General features: G+C 37.7%; 1 protein-coding gene across 2 annotated transcripts in view; it reads left to right on the top strand.

Annotated features, from left to right (window-relative positions):
- Positions 1-12,674, top strand: part of COPS4 (COP9 signalosome subunit 4) — a 41,189-nt gene extending 28,515 nt beyond the window's left edge. Inside the window, exons 8-10 of one of the 2 annotated variants that reach the window (XM_039253982.1) lie at positions 4,155-4,270; positions 6,330-6,414; positions 12,157-12,674. In XM_039253982.1, the coding sequence (XP_039109913.1) occupies positions 4,155-4,270; positions 6,330-6,414; positions 12,157-12,290 (335 nt within the window). In that variant the 3' untranslated portion in view covers positions 12,291-12,674. The remainder of the gene's footprint in view (positions 1-4,154; positions 4,271-6,329; positions 6,415-12,156) is intronic. The other variant, XM_039253983.1, reaches the window with a different exon arrangement.
- The last annotated feature ends 3,926 nt before the right edge of the window (positions 12,675-16,600 follow it).

Genomic DNA, 16,600 nt, shown 5'->3' with positions numbered 1-16,600 from the left:
CTTACTTATTTCTTTTGGGCATTTTTGTTTAATTTTTTTTAAACATTTATTTATTTTTGAGAGAGAGAAGGTGGGGGAGACACAGAATCCAAAGCAAGCTTTAGGTTCTGAACTGTCATCACAGAGCCCGTCGTGGGGATCGAACTCCCAAACCATGGGATCATGACCTGAGCTGAATCAGACAGTTAACTGACTGAGCCACCCAGGCACCCATGGACATTTTTGTCTATTGGCATTACAACCGTACATTAGCAATCTTGAGACTCTTATTTATTTACAATTCATTGTTTTTTAGTATATTCCCGGAGTTGTATAACATTACTGCTGATCTACTTTCTGCTCAGTAGATTTGCCTGTGTTGGGCATTTTATATCATTGGAATCACACTGTATATAGCCTTTCGTGACTGACTTTTCACCTGGCAAAATGTTTATCCATGTTGTAGCATTTATCATGACTTTATTCCTTTTTATTGCCAAGTAGTATTCTGTTATATGGATATACCACATTTTATTTCTTCATTAGTTACTGGACATTTATATTATTTTTACTTTGGGGCTATTAATAATGGTACTACGAACATTCATGTACAAGTTTTTGTGTGGACACAGGTTTATATTTACTCTAGGTGTACACCTACAAGTGGAATGACTGGGTCATATGATAACTCTGTGTTTAGTCTTTTGAAAAGTTGCCAGACTGTTTTCAAAAGTAGCTGTTCCTTTTTACATTCCTGCCAGCTGTGTGTGAGGGTTCTAATTTCTCCATACTTTCTCTCCCGTTAATTATCTGTCTTTTTAATATAGGCATCCTAGTGTATATGAAGTGCTATCTTGTCATTTTGATTTCCATTTCCCTGAGGTTTAATGATGTTGAGTTTTTGTGTATACTTATTGGTTATTTTTCTATCTTTAGAGAAAAGTATATTCAGATCCTTTTCAGTTTTTAAATTGGGTTATTTGTCCTTGTATTACTGAATTGTAGGAATTCTTTATATACCCTAGACCTGATCATTATCAGATGATTTGCTAGTATTTTCTTCCATTCTGTGTGTTGTTTCTTTACTTTGGTGGTACTTTGAAACATTAAAGTTTTCAATTTTGATAAAATCCCAGTGTATCTGGGTTTTTTTGTTATTGTTGCCTGTGCTTTCAATGTCCTATCTAAGAAACCATTGCCTAATCCAAGATTTGCTGTTTTCTTCTGTAAGTTTTATAGTTGTAGCTCTTACATGTAGATATTTGATCCAGTTTGAGTTCATTTTTTGTATGTGGTGTAAGATAGAGATCCAATGTTTATTCTTTGCAGGTGGATATCCAGTTGTCCCAGCACCATTTATTGAAAAGACTAGAAGTTCCCCATTGAATTATCTTGGCATCCTTGTTGACAATCAGTTGACCATAAATGCTAGAGTTTATTTTTGGAAACTCAATTCTATTCCTTTATTCTATATGCCTATCCTTATGCCAGTACCACACTGTCTTGGTTGCTCTTTTTTTTAATTCATTTATTTTGAGAGAGAGAAGGAGAGAGCATGAGTGGGGGAAAGGCAAAGAGAGAGGGAGAGAATCTCAAGCAGGCTCTGTACCATCAGCACAGAGCCTAACACAGGGCTCAAACCCACGAACCAGGAGATTATGACCTGAGCCAGAATCAAGAGTCAGATGCTCAGTCAGCTGAGCCACCCAGGGGCCCCTTGTTTGCTCTGTAGCAAGTTTTGAAACCAGGTCATGCGAATCCTCCACCTTTGGTTTTTTGTTTTTTAGGTTTCTTTCTTTCTTTTTCTTTTCTTTTCTTTTCTTTTTTTTTTTTAGATTGTTCTGTGTTCTCTGAATCCCAATAGAATGAATTCGAAAATCAGTTTGTCAGAGCACCTGGGTTGGCTCAGTCAGTTAATTGTCCAACTCTTGATCTCAGCTCAAGTCTTGATTTCAAGGTCGTGAGTTCAAGCCCTGTATTGGGCTCCATGCTGAGCATAGAGCCTACGTAAAAAAATTTGGTCGGGGGGCGGGGGGGGACACACCTGGTTGGCTTAGTCGGTTCTGAATCCAACTCTTGATTTTGGCTCAGGTCATGTGCTCACAAACTGTGATGACCTCACAAACTGATCTCACAAGCCTCATATCAACACCTGCTTGGGATTATCTCTCTCTTGTCCCTCCCCCCTCTCTCAAAATAAATAAACTTAAAATTTTTTTTAATTAAAATTAGTTTGTCAGTTTCTGCAAGGAGGCCAGCTGGAATTTTGGTAAGGATTGCACTGAGTCCATAGATGATCTTAGGGACTATTGCCATCTTAACAATATTAAGTCTTCCTATTTTCTCATTTATTTAGGTCTTTATATTTGAAAGTTGTTGAGAGAGTAGATCTTAAAAGTTCTCACCACAAGAAAAAAATTGTTTAAGTGAGGTGATGGATGTTAGCTAAATTTATTGTGGTAATCATTTCACGATGTATACATACATCAAATCATTATGTTGTACACCTTAAACTAATACAGTATTATGGGTCATATCTGATAAAGTGATAGTATCCAAAATATATAAAGAACTTACAAAATTCAATACCCAGAAAACAAATAATTCAGTAAAAAATAGGCAGGAGACATGAAGAGACATTTTTCCAAAGAAGACATACAGATAACTAATAGGCACAGGAAAAGATGCTCAACATCACTCATCATCAGGGGAATACAAATCAAAATCACAATGAGATATCACCTCATACTTGTTAGAATGTCTAAAATTAACAACACAAGAGCAACAGATGTTGATGAGGATGCAGAGAAAGGGGAACACTCCTGCACTGCTGATGAGAATGCAAACTGGTACAGCCACTCTGGAAAACAGTATGGAAGTTCCTCAGAAAGTTAAAAATAGCACTACCCTACGACCCAGCAATTGTACTACTAGGTATTTACCCAAAGAATACAAAACTAATTCAAAGGAATATATACATACTGAGGTTTATAGCAGTGCTATCAACAATAGCCAAATTATGGAACAAGCCCAAATATCCATCGACTAATGAATGGATAAAGAAGATATAATATATGTATGTATGTATATATATATAGAGAGAGGGAGGAGACAGAGAGGAATATTACTGAGCCACCAAAAAGAGTGAAATCTTGCCATTTGCCATGACATGGATGGAGTTAGAGAATATTATACTAAGTAAAATAAATCAGAGAAAGACAAATACCATATGATTTCATTCATTTGGAATTTTAGAAACAAAACAGATGAACATGAACCAGAAAACAGACTCTTAACTATAGAGAAGAAACTGAGTGTTACTGGAGGGGAAATGGGCAGGGAGGGGGATTGGTTAAATGGGTGATGGGAATTAAGGAGTGCACTTGTTGTGATGAGCACGGGGTGATATATGGAAATGAGGAATCACTAGATTCTATACCTGAAACTAATGTTATACTGTATGTTAACTAACTGGAGTTTAAATAAGAAATTGAAAAAAAAATCATTGTAATTAAAAAAAAATATTATATGTCAATTATAGCTCCATAAAACTGGAAAGAAAAAAAAGAATTGGGTGAGCCTAGCAAGTCAGGCACCTTCAGAATGGGGCCTTATGTCCACTACTTCATCGGGCCTTATATTACTTCACTTAAGGGAGGATGCTATAGCTGCTCTCTCATGGTTAGCTGGCCCTGCCTTCCAGACATTTCTCATCTTTGTGTCACAGTAAGGTACTTACGAGTGCCCAGAAGAAAAGAGGTATTTCTACTGAGCTGTATATGTACTGATTTTATCAAGCTTGTAGAAGAGGTTGCATGGTGTATTTGCTGCTTCTTGCTAATAAAAGTTTGTGCTCATACCACGAAAAGTAAAGTTAAATGAATCTGATAGCTACCATAAGAAAGTAAAACTCCAAACCTTAAGGGTTAAATCCATTCAGCCAGTTAGTAACTATTTACTAATCACTTATTTTCTCAGTATGTTATTTGCATTTAATTGTATATTATTCAGACTCTACTAAATAAGTCATTTTCCTTTAAAAATTTGGTAAGAAGAATAAAGACAATGATTATGAGCTGTTACATGCCTAGAAAGTTTAAAAAAAAAAAGGTGAGTATTTTAAAAGTGTAAGGCAAGTTTCAAACTTAAAACTGTCTAATTTATATTTATTTAAGGTTCTAGCATCTTGGACAGAGCTGTTATTGAACACAATTTGTTGTCTGCAAGCAAATTATATAATAATATTACCTTTGAAGAACTTGGAGCACTTTTAGAGATCCCTGCAGCTAAGGTATTTTCTTGTTTTCAATATATAAAAAAAGTTAAGAGACTAAACTTTTGATGTAGTGAGAAAATAAGTAACTGATAAATATTGGCAACTGCAGTAAAAATACACATGAGATGCTTAGGAAAATGGAAATAAGTTATCTGAATGTTATAGTAGTACTGTAATGGAATTGTCTTTGTTTTTTGCTTTGAAACTGTATTTTACGATAAAGTAAACCAGAATGAAAATCTTACAGGGGTTCCAGGTTATGATACCCATTTTGTGAGAATCTTTGTTTAGTGTCTGTTTAAATCCAGTTCATAGTGGTTTCTGATTTCTGACAAACTTAAGGTTTTGATACACATCTTACTGGAATCACTAACAGGTTAAATATTTCATCTCTTTGAAAGAATGACAATGGAAATTCTCCAGGCTATTCTGTTGTAACTTTCCTGCTTGATTTATCTTAATTTGACTGAGTCACTAGGAAATTAATTTCATTTTTAGTCATGATAAGAGTTTGATTGGGTGTGTACAAAGGCCAACAAAGTATCAATAGTATTTAGAGGGTATTTCAAGTATCACTTACAAGACATGCTCTTAATTTTAAATAAAAGTAAAAATAAGCAATCAACCTTACTTACCTAACCGCATACCTTAAAGTCATGTAGTAATGGTAACATCCCCTTTTATCTGTTGAGAAATTTTAATTTAGAATTCCTAACAAAATTCCTTTACTTGTGCACATTCAATACACAGTACAGGAAGTGGAACAATGTGGGAACCAAAGCTTAAGTTACCATGAAAAGATACTTTCTTCTGGGGCACCCGAGTGGCTTAGTCGGTTAAGCGTCCGACTTTCACTTAGGTCATGATCTCGCGGTTCGTGGGTTCGAGCCCCGCGTCGGGCTCTGTGCTGACTGCCAGCTCAGAGCCTGGAGCCTGTTTCGGAGTCTGTGACTCCCTCTCTCTCTGACCCTCCCCTGCTCACGCTGTCTCTCTCTCTCTCTCTCCTAGAAATAAAACATAAAAAAAAAAAAAAAAGACACTTTCTTCTTAGGCTGAGACTTAGGGAAGTGAATATATACTTAGCAATAAATGCTAGTCAGTGTGTTTAGGATTGATCGTGAAGATGGTCAGAATTACTAAATGACTAAGTCATAGCCAGTTTTCTTACATTTAGTAAACAAGGAACATGTCTTTAGGAACTAGGTAGAGGACCTTTTGGTTCCCTTTGTCTTCTAAATCCTCTTAATTCTCATTTATTTATTTATTTATGGTTTTTAAAAAATGGTTGCTTTTATTCATCTCTCTATATCCAGTGTGGGGCTTGAACTCTTAACTACAAGATCAAGAATTGCGTGCTCCACCATCTGAGCCAGCCAGGCGCCCCTTTTTAATTATCTCTTAAATTTGAAGATCATTCCTCCTTATAATTTTTTCTTCAAAAATATTACTTTCTTAAAGAATTTTTTAGGTGATACACACTGTGAAAATTTAGATGAAGTAAAAGGAAAAACTAGTTTGTTTGGGTGTTCCTGGGTGTGCATGTCAGTAAGAAGAAAAACTGTTAGTTTGATTTTAAGCAGAGGAAAAACTTGCTAAGAGCACTAGGTTCTTGTCCAAAATCTGACAACAAGAGAACATCCTAGTTAACTAAAAGTAATCGATTATACCCAGGAAGAATTGGGGAATAAAATAGACAGCTTTACTAGATTTACTCATTGTTGTTTTTTTTAAATATTTGTTTATTTTTGAGAGACAGAGCGTGAAGAGGGGAGAGGCAGAAAGAGACGGAGACACAGAGTCCAAAGCAGGCTCCAGGCTCTGAGCTGTCAGCACAGAGCCCAGTGTGGGGCTCGACCCCATGACTTGTGAGATCATGACCTGAGCTGCAGACAGATGCTTAACTGACTGAGCCATCCAGGCGCCCTTAGATTTACTCTTGTAAGGAATGGCAGATGAATACATATGGAACGTGTGTGGGCAGCTACACCACGAGATTTCAGTTCTCTTATATGTGAGTAACTATTAGATATGATCGTTAAAGTTTATGAGAATTTTTTTGGATTTTCTCTTACAGGCAGAAAAGATAGCATCACAAATGATAACAGAAGGACGTATGAATGGATTTATTGATCAGATTGATGGAATAGTTCATTTTGAAAGTAAGAGATTTTGCTTACTTCTGTCATAATGAAATGTCAGTAAACTGTTGTATATTTGTGATTAAGACTTGTTGAACAATTTCCTTTTACCGAGCATATTACTACTAGGATGAGCTTATTTTCCAAAGAAATAATTTTTATGAGCTTATATTCATGAATCTATTTAATACAGCATTTTTTATGCTGTGGAGAAATTGGAAGATAGAATCCTCTTGCCAGTTCATTCATTTACTCATCAAACATATATTAACCACATAGCATGTATCAGACGTGTAGAAATGCCAGTTGATTTCTCTTTCAGCAGCTCATTAAACTAATGGAGACAGACAGATAAGTCAATCTCTTGACTCTCCCATTGTGTATTACCTCCTCAACCCCTATTCCTACCTCATTTATACGTGGACCTTCCTATACCTGGAACTATTCTACTGGTAAAATTTTAATTTGAAATGTCCCATTCTCACCATAACCTTTTTCCCGTCTTTCTAGCAGTCTGTGTCAGTTACTTCCACTTTAGCTCTTCCTTGACTACCTTCAAGCCTCCTCTGGTCCATTAACTTTTACTTTTTTCCAGTCAGCTCAGCCCTTTTTTGGCTTTACTACTCTTTCTTATCCGTGGAGTCCATGATTCATTATTTCAGTTACTGTTTCACAAATGCCCTAGATCACTAGCCTGTTAACTTTTTGTTCTGGCTGTCCAGCAAAACTTCAGCTGGGATGAACCCATTCTCCATCTTTTTCATTCAGTACATGAATAGCTAACTAATATTGCATGGAGATTGCTACCACTGCAAAGTTAATGTCATGGGTTCTCACCAGTACCTGGGATTCCTGATACATTTCTCTAGGCTACTCTTGTTTTCTACTCTGCAATGGGTATTTCAGATTTCATTTTCCTTAAATCTCTGACTTTTCTTCTTCACTCTCATCAGCAAACCTTGTTTACTATTTCACAGGAAAAAAAAAATCTGTCGGTGAAATTAAATTAACTTCTTTATCAGATTTATAAAACTTCTGAATTTTAGGGCTGCCTGAATGGCTCAGTCGGTTAAATGTCCAACTTCTGCTCAGGTCATGATCTCGCGATACATGAGTTCAAGCCCCACATCGGGCTCTGTGCTGACAGCTCAGAGCCTGGAGCCTGCTTCAGATTCTGTGTGTCTCTCTCTGCCACTCCCCTGCTAACGCTCTGTCTCTCTCTCAAAAATAAATAAACATTTAAAAAAAAACTTCTTACTTTTAAATATCATCTAGTTACATCTTTTTTTTTTCCTTTCTGTTATGCTGGAGGTGTTTTCTGTCTCCCTGTCCAGTTCTTCTCCTTGTGCTTTGGCTCCCTTCTTTGACTGCTGTCCCTACCCCTCAAGAACAGGTTTTTAGGAACCTAAAATTAGCCACTGTTTAATCAGTTTTCACCTTTTCTTGTTCTGTCAGCTTCTTTCCATCAGTATTTGAACAAACTTGGGGGCGCCTGGTGGCTCAGTCGGTTAAGCGTCCAACTCCGATCTTGGCTCAGGTCATGATCTTGTGGTTTATTAGTTCAAGCCCCACATTGGGCTCTGTGCTGATGATGCAGAGCCTGCTTGGGATTCTGTCTCTCCTCTCTGCCCCTCCCCTGCTTGTGCTCGCTCACTCTCTCTCTCAAAACAAATACCTTAAAAATTTTTTTAAATATGTAAACATACTTGAGTCTCTCCCATTTTAACAAAAATACTTTTATCTTTCAGACCTCATTTTGACTTTTCAGCGTATTGAATAGCACTGATCCTTCACTCCTTTTTGAACCATCCCCACCACCCATACCATCATGGCTTCTGTCCTCTCCTTCACCCCGCTCTCCTGACATCCCTCCTCCTTCTTCAGGTATTCTTCCAATCCTCTTTGTAGAGTCTGTAGTGCTTTTACATGTAAATATCGGAGTTGCTCAGGGCTTACTTCCAAGACCTTTTCCTCCTCACTACTAAGTTTTCCTTGGTAATCTCACCTGTTCCCATTGATTCAGTTGCTATCTCTGTGTAGACAATGCTCAGATTTGCCTTTCTAGTGTAAATTTCTCTTCTGAGCCTATAACTAGTGGTGCTAATCGAATGCTAGGTATTTTTCACCTGGCTGGTTGTTGGGCATCTCAGAATGAACATATCCAAAACTGTATCCACTATATCCCCTTCCTGTCTCCATCCACAACCTGCCAGCCAGCCAGCCAGCTAGCTGAAAGCTACATCATTCACTTTCTCCAGGATTCCTTATCCGTGATCCCTCTTCTTCACTGCCCAGAATCCTTTCAATTACGCCTCCTAGGTGTATGTGGAATCCACATGTGCTTGTCTTCATTTCTTACTGTCACTAGCCTATCGTGAAACCTTCCCCACCTTCTGGGCTTTTTCCCTCACATCTACAATTGCTCCTCTCTAATCCAGCTGCCATAGTGTAGCCAGAATGATTGTGATCTTTATTTTTAAAAATGTAAACAAACAAAAATGAAAAACAAATTATTAGGTCATGTTACTCTCTTCTTTGACACTGTGAATGGCTTCCCCGTGGCTTGTAGAACAAAGTTCTATGAAGTCTTCAACAGGTCCTGCCTGATCTTTACAACTTTCTCTTTCTAATCCAACCACATAGGTCTTTTTGTTTCTTTCTAGCATTTGTAAATTCCTTCCGACATCAGATAGTCTGAAATACGCACTGCTGTCCACCAGCATCCTCTCAGCTATTTTTGTTCTCATGTCTTAGTTTGAGCAACGTTAATTGGTAAGGATTTTCCTGGCTTTCCAGGTTAGGTATGGCTTATAGTTATATATCCTTATGTCACTCTGAATTTCCTCCTAACATTAATTACAGTTATTTTCATTTCTGTAACCATTTGTCTGATGTCTGTTTCTGCTTCCCAGCTAAGCTTCCTGCTGATAGATAGTAAGTCTCTTTTGTTCTCCATGGCATATCAAACATGTTCCAATGCCCCACACATTGTTAGGGAGAAGTAAGTAAGTATTGGATCAGCAAACAGTACATAATGAATAGTATATAGCAGAGGTGGCACCAAGTAAAAGAACAGCTTGATAGAGTAATATTCTTTCCAGTTTTCTTAAATTTAAAGAATTGCCATGAAAAATATGCTCATAATAACGAGTAAAGCATTGCAAATATATGTAAAGATAAGAGTTCATCGTATCTTTCCTCCCCCTGGTATAACAAATACTAATCTAAAGCCTTTTATATGTTTTTATATGCTTATGTAGATATGTGAGAACATAGAGTTTTTTTGAATTAAAAATAATTTTAAGCACATAGTATTCTACAAACTTTTTGAAATATCATGCACATATTTTCAAGTCAGTAGACATAAATCTAATTTATTTGTTTTAATAGCGTGTAGAATTTCGTGGAGTTCAACTATTCACCTACTGATGGACTTTCAAGTGGTTTCCTTGTGCATGTGTTTATATATAGTACACCTGCTTCTATAGAACAAGGTCTCAAAAGTGATAACATTGCATCAAAGAACATATGTATTTTGATCCTTAATGGATACTGCCAGTTTGCTTTCCAGAAAGGTATAGCCATTTACACTTTCACCAATATGAGGAAATGAATGTTCAACAGCTATATATTATTCCTCTTTTTATGTTTTGCTAATTGTGGAGGGACGTGGTACGTTATTGTTTTCGAGTGCATTTCCTTGGTAGTAGGGAAGTTTAATATTTTTCCTTGTATTATTGGCCATTAGCATTTCCTCTTCTGTGGAGTTGATATTAGTTTTTCTGGTCTGTTTTGTTCCTGGCACCACACTTCACCTTCAGCATCAATTTGCTATAGCTTTTAGTTTAACGATAATATAAACTCTTGTTTGTTAATGTGTTACAAATACTTTTTTCCCATTCTGTCAGTTGTGTTTTTGAAGTTAAGGCATGAATACCATAAACACATTTTAAAATTCTTATGCAGCCAAATATGTCAATTTTTAATTTTATGGCTTTTTAGTTTCCTATATTGATTTTAATAAAAATTTTAATGTAATTAAATTTTAATTACATTAAAATTTTAATTAAAAAAGGTCTCACCTTGGGATAAAACTAATATGTTTCTAAAATTTACTTTTATATTTAGAAAATTTATCTACCATTCATTTTTGTGTGTAATTTTAAGGTATGGGCTAGGTTGTCTTTTTTAAAGATGTATTGTTAATTTGCAAGTATTATTTATTAGGTAAAACATATTTTCTGATCTTTGACATATTAGGTTCCACATATATGTTCCAGTCTCTTTCTGTAATCTGTTTCTTTCCACTGATCTGTAACAATGTGTAATAAACAAATTTAGAGTAAATCTTACTGTTGGAAAAGCATCTCCTACCCCTCCACTAATATATTTTTATTGAGTTAAAATTCACATAACATTAACCATTTTAAAGTGAACAATTCAGTGGCATTTAGTATGTGCACAGTGTTGCACAACCACCCACCCTACCTTGTTCCAAAACATTTTCATCTTCCCAAAAGGGAATCTTGTGCCCAGTAAGCAGTTACTCCTCAGTTCTCCTCCCAGCCCCTGGCAGCCACCAGTCTGAATTTTATCTCTATGGATTTACCTTTTCTGGATACTTCATGTAAATGCGGTCATACGCTAAGTGACCTTTTGACCTCTCTCACTTAACAGTGCTTTATTCCTTTTTAAGGATGAATAACATTCCACTGTAAAGATATCCTACAATGTTGTCACTGTTTTTAATTTGTAAAGTTCTCTTGACTATTCTCACATCATTTCTTTGGTAGTTAATGACTTTGTCCTATGTAGACAGCAAATCAGAGACCAGGAGAATTATCTTTGTAGTTTTTAAAAATGTAATATATTGATAGGGAAAGACTGATAATTTTATGATAGTCCATCTTTCCATGTGGGACCATGGTTTGATTCTACTTAAGTTATGTCCTTTATTTAAACTTTTTTATTTTAGTTTTTTTTTTTTTTCATTAATTCTGTGCCCATTTTTGTAAATTTGGGTGCTGTGTTGAAGTGATGTGCCCCAAGTTTATCATTTCTTTTTTTGTTTGTTTATTATTTTTGAGAGAGAGAGGCAGAGTACAAGCAGGGGAGCGGCACAGAGGGAGGGACAGAATCTGAAGCAGGCTCCAGCCTTTGAGCTGTCAGCACAGAGCCAGATGCGGGGCTCGAACTCCTGAGCCTTGAGATTGTGACCTGAGCTGAAATGAGATACTTAACCAACTGAGCCACCCAGGCATCCTTAAATTTATCATTTCTAACTGCATATTGTTGCTCTAGAGTAAAACCTTATGTTTTCGTGATGAATTTTTTTTTTTGTTTTTTGAATAATCATTAAAATACGTATCCTTTAGAGTCAAGTAGAGACAGCCTTGACTCTATAAATAGATTTGCTTTCTCCAGTAGGTGGCAGTGTCTTATGAATCAAGAAAAAGTGGTGATGAGATGGCTTCAGTGAGACTTTCGTTGTGGTGGTTTTTGTGATGAGGTGCTTTGATTGGTTAGTTTTATTTTGTTTTCATGAATAATATGTATCTTCGTGTATGTGTTCTGGTTTTGTTTTGTACCATGTGGCAGTAATTTGGGTGCTTTCCTCAACTGTTGCTTAATTACCTTTATTAGCCAAGATTTTTAGAGTAAATTTTTTAAAATTAATACTACTATAAATTATCTTCTAACTCACTCTCCCTCTGAATATATGCAGTGATGTTAAACTGTGTACATTGTTCTTTTTTTGTTTAGCCCGAGAAGCCCTGCCAACATGGGACAAACAGATCCAGTCACTTTGTTTCCAAGTGAATAACCTTTTGGAGAAGATTAGCCAGACAGCCCCAGAGTGGACAGCACAAGCCCTGGAGGCCCAGATGGCTCAGTGAGCCCTTACACACCTGTGCACACCACATCTTGTTCAGTGCTGTACAGATTACTTTCACTGTGTCTCCAAAGCATTTGCATCATGACCTTACGTATTTCAATCCCTTTTATGCTGGGTTCTATTTAAAGAAGACACTAGAACGGAAAGTGCAAGCATTTAAAAATATGTAGTTACCATATATTCAGGGTCTCTGTGTATCAGGCTAACTCAAATGTTTTGAAAGCTTTTTCTCTAAACGGAGTAAGTGAAATATCTGTGGCTAAAAAGTTTGGGATTTGTGATAACTTTGTAGTCATGTAAAACTGAAGTGCTTTGTGCCTCTCCAAATGTGGTAATTCTAATAAATGGAGCAGTGAGCCAAATAAAAGTAGTACTTTGTTTTTAATTAGTGAACAGTGCTTTGTTCATTTTTCCTTTCAGTTCAAACAGACATCGATTTACACCACATGCTAGCGGTACAGCGGGTATGCCGTAATGCTGTTCTCCAGGCATTCAGACTCACAGAGCCAGTAGATGGCAGGTGCAATATTGGTAATTGCACCAGGCACTAGAGCACATGGGGTGGAGCTTTTTGGGTAGCAGAGAGAGATCAGGGAAGGCCCCTCAGGATCATTCAGGCTGCTTTGTAAGGAAAATGGGGAAAAGACTTTTGTAAAAAGTTTGTGGGCAGCTTCCAGTTTCAGCTCCAACATGTGAAGAGCTTGGAAGTCCTGACTCCATTTTCACAATAAGGAAAAGGCCAAACGGGCTGAAAATCAATGGCCCGTTTCCACCAGGGAATTGAGGTCACAGGGCAGACCGCCACAAAACGGAAAGACAGGCAGATAGAATCACAGTTGAGAGAACTTGGAGCAGTAGCTTCTGGAGAAATAACTGATATGAACAGTGAAATGGTAACTGACAGGTTACTGGAGGCTGAATATAAACTAGCTTGAGGGATAAAACCCCCTGAGAGTCCACTCTTAGGGGAACCCCTATACATTCTAGGATTTGTTCCCAGGAGCCCCATCAGATTCTCAGGAGTACGATTGGGGTCCCCTTGGTTTTCAGGCAGGGCAGGGGAGGGGAAATACACCTGGATGATTTGCCTTGACAAAGACCTGCCCTCTAAGGAAAACTACCATTACTAGAGCCTTGTCCAACCTGGGGCAAATGCAGTTACACAATTCGAGCCCTCTCTAGTCTTCTCGTGTCCTTTAAGAGGAGGGGGAGAAAAAGACTTCTGAAGGTCACAGCCCAGGGACTCAGATAAGTAAAAACAGAGATGGCACCAAAGATTATAGATTGCTTCCCAAATCTAGTCCATCAAATGGGGTTCCAGTGTAGTAATAGTGGAATTCATGAGCTGCAGGACACACTTTAAGAAAGAAGTCTTGGGGCACCTGGGTAGCTTAAGTCGGTTGAGCGTCCGACTTTCGCTTAGGTCATGATCTCGCGGTTCGTGGGTTCGGGCCCCGCGTCGGGCTCTGTGCTGACTGCCAGCTTGGAGCCTGGAGCCTGTTTCGGTCTGTGTCTCCCTCTCTGACCCTCCCCTGCTCATGCTCTGCCTCTCTCTCTCTCCTAGAAATAAATAAAAATAAAAATAAAAAAAAAAAGCATTTGACAAAATCCAGCAAAACTCAGACAACTAGGGATAGAGAACTTCTTCAACTTGATAACATCTCCCCCCCCAAAAACCATCACTGACATCGTATTAATGGTGAGAAACTAGGAGCAGCTGGGTGGCTCAGTGAGTTAACCATCTGACTTTGGCTCAGGTCATGATCTCATGGCTGGTGAGTTCCAGCCCTTCATTGGACTCTGTGCTGAAAGCTCAGAGCCTAGAGCCTGCTTTGAATTCAGTGTCTCCCTCTCTCTCTGTGCCTCCCCCATTCATGCTCTGCCTCTCTCTCAAAAATAAACATCAAAAAAAAATTTTTTTTAATGGTTAGAAACTGGATTACTATATTCTTTATCCCTAAGATTGGGAATCTACAAAAAAATCCTGTGACTAACACTATATTTAATAGTGAGAAACTAGAAAACCTGTACCTTTCCCCTTAAGATCAGAAATAAGACAAGAATGTCTATCCTCATCATTCCTACTCAATATCATACTGAAAGTCCTAAGAATGCAGTAAGACCAAAAAAAAAGATATTAAACAGAATGGGAAGGAGGGAAAAAACAGTCTTTGTTCACAGTTGACATGATTGTTTACACAGAAAATACCAAGGAATCAGCAAAAAAAAAAAAAAAAAAATCCTAAAAAATGATTATAGCAAAATTGTAGAATACAAAGTTAATATACAAAAGTCTATTGCTTTCCTATATATATCAATGAACAGTGGAACTTGAAATTTTAAAAATGTATATGTGTTGAAGGTAGTGAAAATAGGGAATTATATGAGTGAAGAAGTAGTAGGAGAATAGGCTAAAGAGGTAAACTGAGGCTATATTAGGAAGGACCAGGGGAAACTTGGGGTCTTTTTTCAGAATGTTTAACTTGTGGCAGGCAGTTTATAGGATGAACTGGAAAGACGGTAAAGGGAGCTGCAGTTCCTAGAGGCAGGTAGCCTAGTTCAGGAGCTACATGCCTGATTTTCCAAAGAGATAATGAGGGTTTGAGCTACATTCATGAAAGTGAAGACAAAGAGGAGAGATTGACTCATTCAATAAATGATTTGAGGAGGCATCTAGCAGGTGTCAGGCATTGTTCTAGGCACTGGGGATGCAGCAACAAACAAAATAGATCATCCATTGGGGGTATCAAGTGGAATTTACAGAAGCCAGTGTCTGATTAGATGTGAGGAGAAGGGAGACAGGTGTGATTAGAAAACTCAGGAATCATTGACATTTGGATTTCTCATCTTGAACATTTGAGTAAGTGCTGGTATTGCTTGACACGCTGGGTAGAGAGAAGGCCTAGAGGATATCCAGATGGACTTGGTTAGTAGGCGGCTGAAGAGTCATTCAGAACACCAATAGTAAGGCAGAGATTGGAAATATAGTCCTCCTTGACATATAAAAGGCAGGTGAAGCCTTCGGAGTAGATGACACCAGGAAGAACATGAGGAATAAAAGGAATGGATCCCTGATATAACCTTGAAAAGTGCCAGAATAAAGGAAGGCACAGAGCACTCCACTTTGCTGAGTTTAAGGTCCAGGTGACTTAACATTTTTAAAAATATTTCTTTATTCATGGGGTGCCTGGGTGGCTCAATCGGTTAAGTGTCCGACTTCGGCTCAGGTCATGATCTCAGGGTTTGTGGGTTGGAGGCCCGCGTGGGGCTCTGTGCTGACAGCTAGCTCAGAGCCTGGAGCCTGTTTCAGATTCTGTATCTCCCTCTCTCTCTCTGACCCTCCCCTGTTCATACTCTCTCTCTCTCTCTCTCTCTCTCTCAGAAATAAATAAAACAAAAAAATTTAATATTTATTTATTCTTGAGAGAGAGAGAGAGAGGAGTGAGAGAGAGAGAGAAGGGGACAGAGGATCTGAAGCAAGCTCTGTGCTGACAGCCCAATGCAGGGCTCAGACTCACAAACCGTGAGATCATGACCTTAAGCCAAAGTTGGACACTTAACCAACTGAGCCATGCAGGTGCCCTGTAGGTGCCTTTACATTTCATCTCTCTGAAATGTCACAACAAACCTGTACAGTAGTTTTGCCTCCCCTTCCCCTACCCCGACAAATGAAATGGATTCAAGGGTAGGAGGAAAACCAAAGGAAAGTGGGAAAGTGAGATTTTCATCAGGACAACACGTTGCATGTGGAGCATAGAGAGTAATAAATGTGAAAAAAATTGCCCCACACATTTATCATCAACATTTAGTCAAAATGTTCATACTGAATTTGATCACTGAAGTTTTGTTACTTGTCCTGATACTTCATGTTCAAAAGAGAAAGAAAATCAACACAACGAAACCATCAGCCATGTGACCAGGAAGCAGGGCACAGTGTGTTGTTACCTTGTCAGCATTAATAATACTTATTTGGGAACATGATAAGGAACAAAAGTATTAGTTAAATGTATTATAAGTGTCTTAGAATAGCTATCCATAGTCTTTTATTCTGTCTCAACGTTCTTAGATGAAAGAGAACTGAGTTGCTGTGGACCGAAATCTCCTGCCAAGAAACCAACCTACCAGAACAAAAGAGGAGACTGAGCCTTAAAATTAACTAATGACATAAAGACATTGACAGCAAAAAAGCATAGAGTATCTTGTTAGTAAAATCTTTTATTTTGTTTATATATGAAATGTAACACAAAATCCATAAGCCAGAAAATTTAATAATATGAAAGCAAAGAGAAACTAAGCCGAACCATTTAGCAA

This window comes from Hyaena hyaena, unplaced genomic scaffold (genome assembly GCF_003009895.1).
Source record: "Hyaena hyaena isolate Hyena2069 unplaced genomic scaffold, ASM300989v1 scaffold_469, whole genome shotgun sequence".
Classification (NCBI taxonomy): domain Eukaryota; kingdom Metazoa; phylum Chordata; class Mammalia; order Carnivora; family Hyaenidae; genus Hyaena; species Hyaena hyaena.
This window is presented reverse-complemented; position numbering and strand designations above follow the sequence as displayed.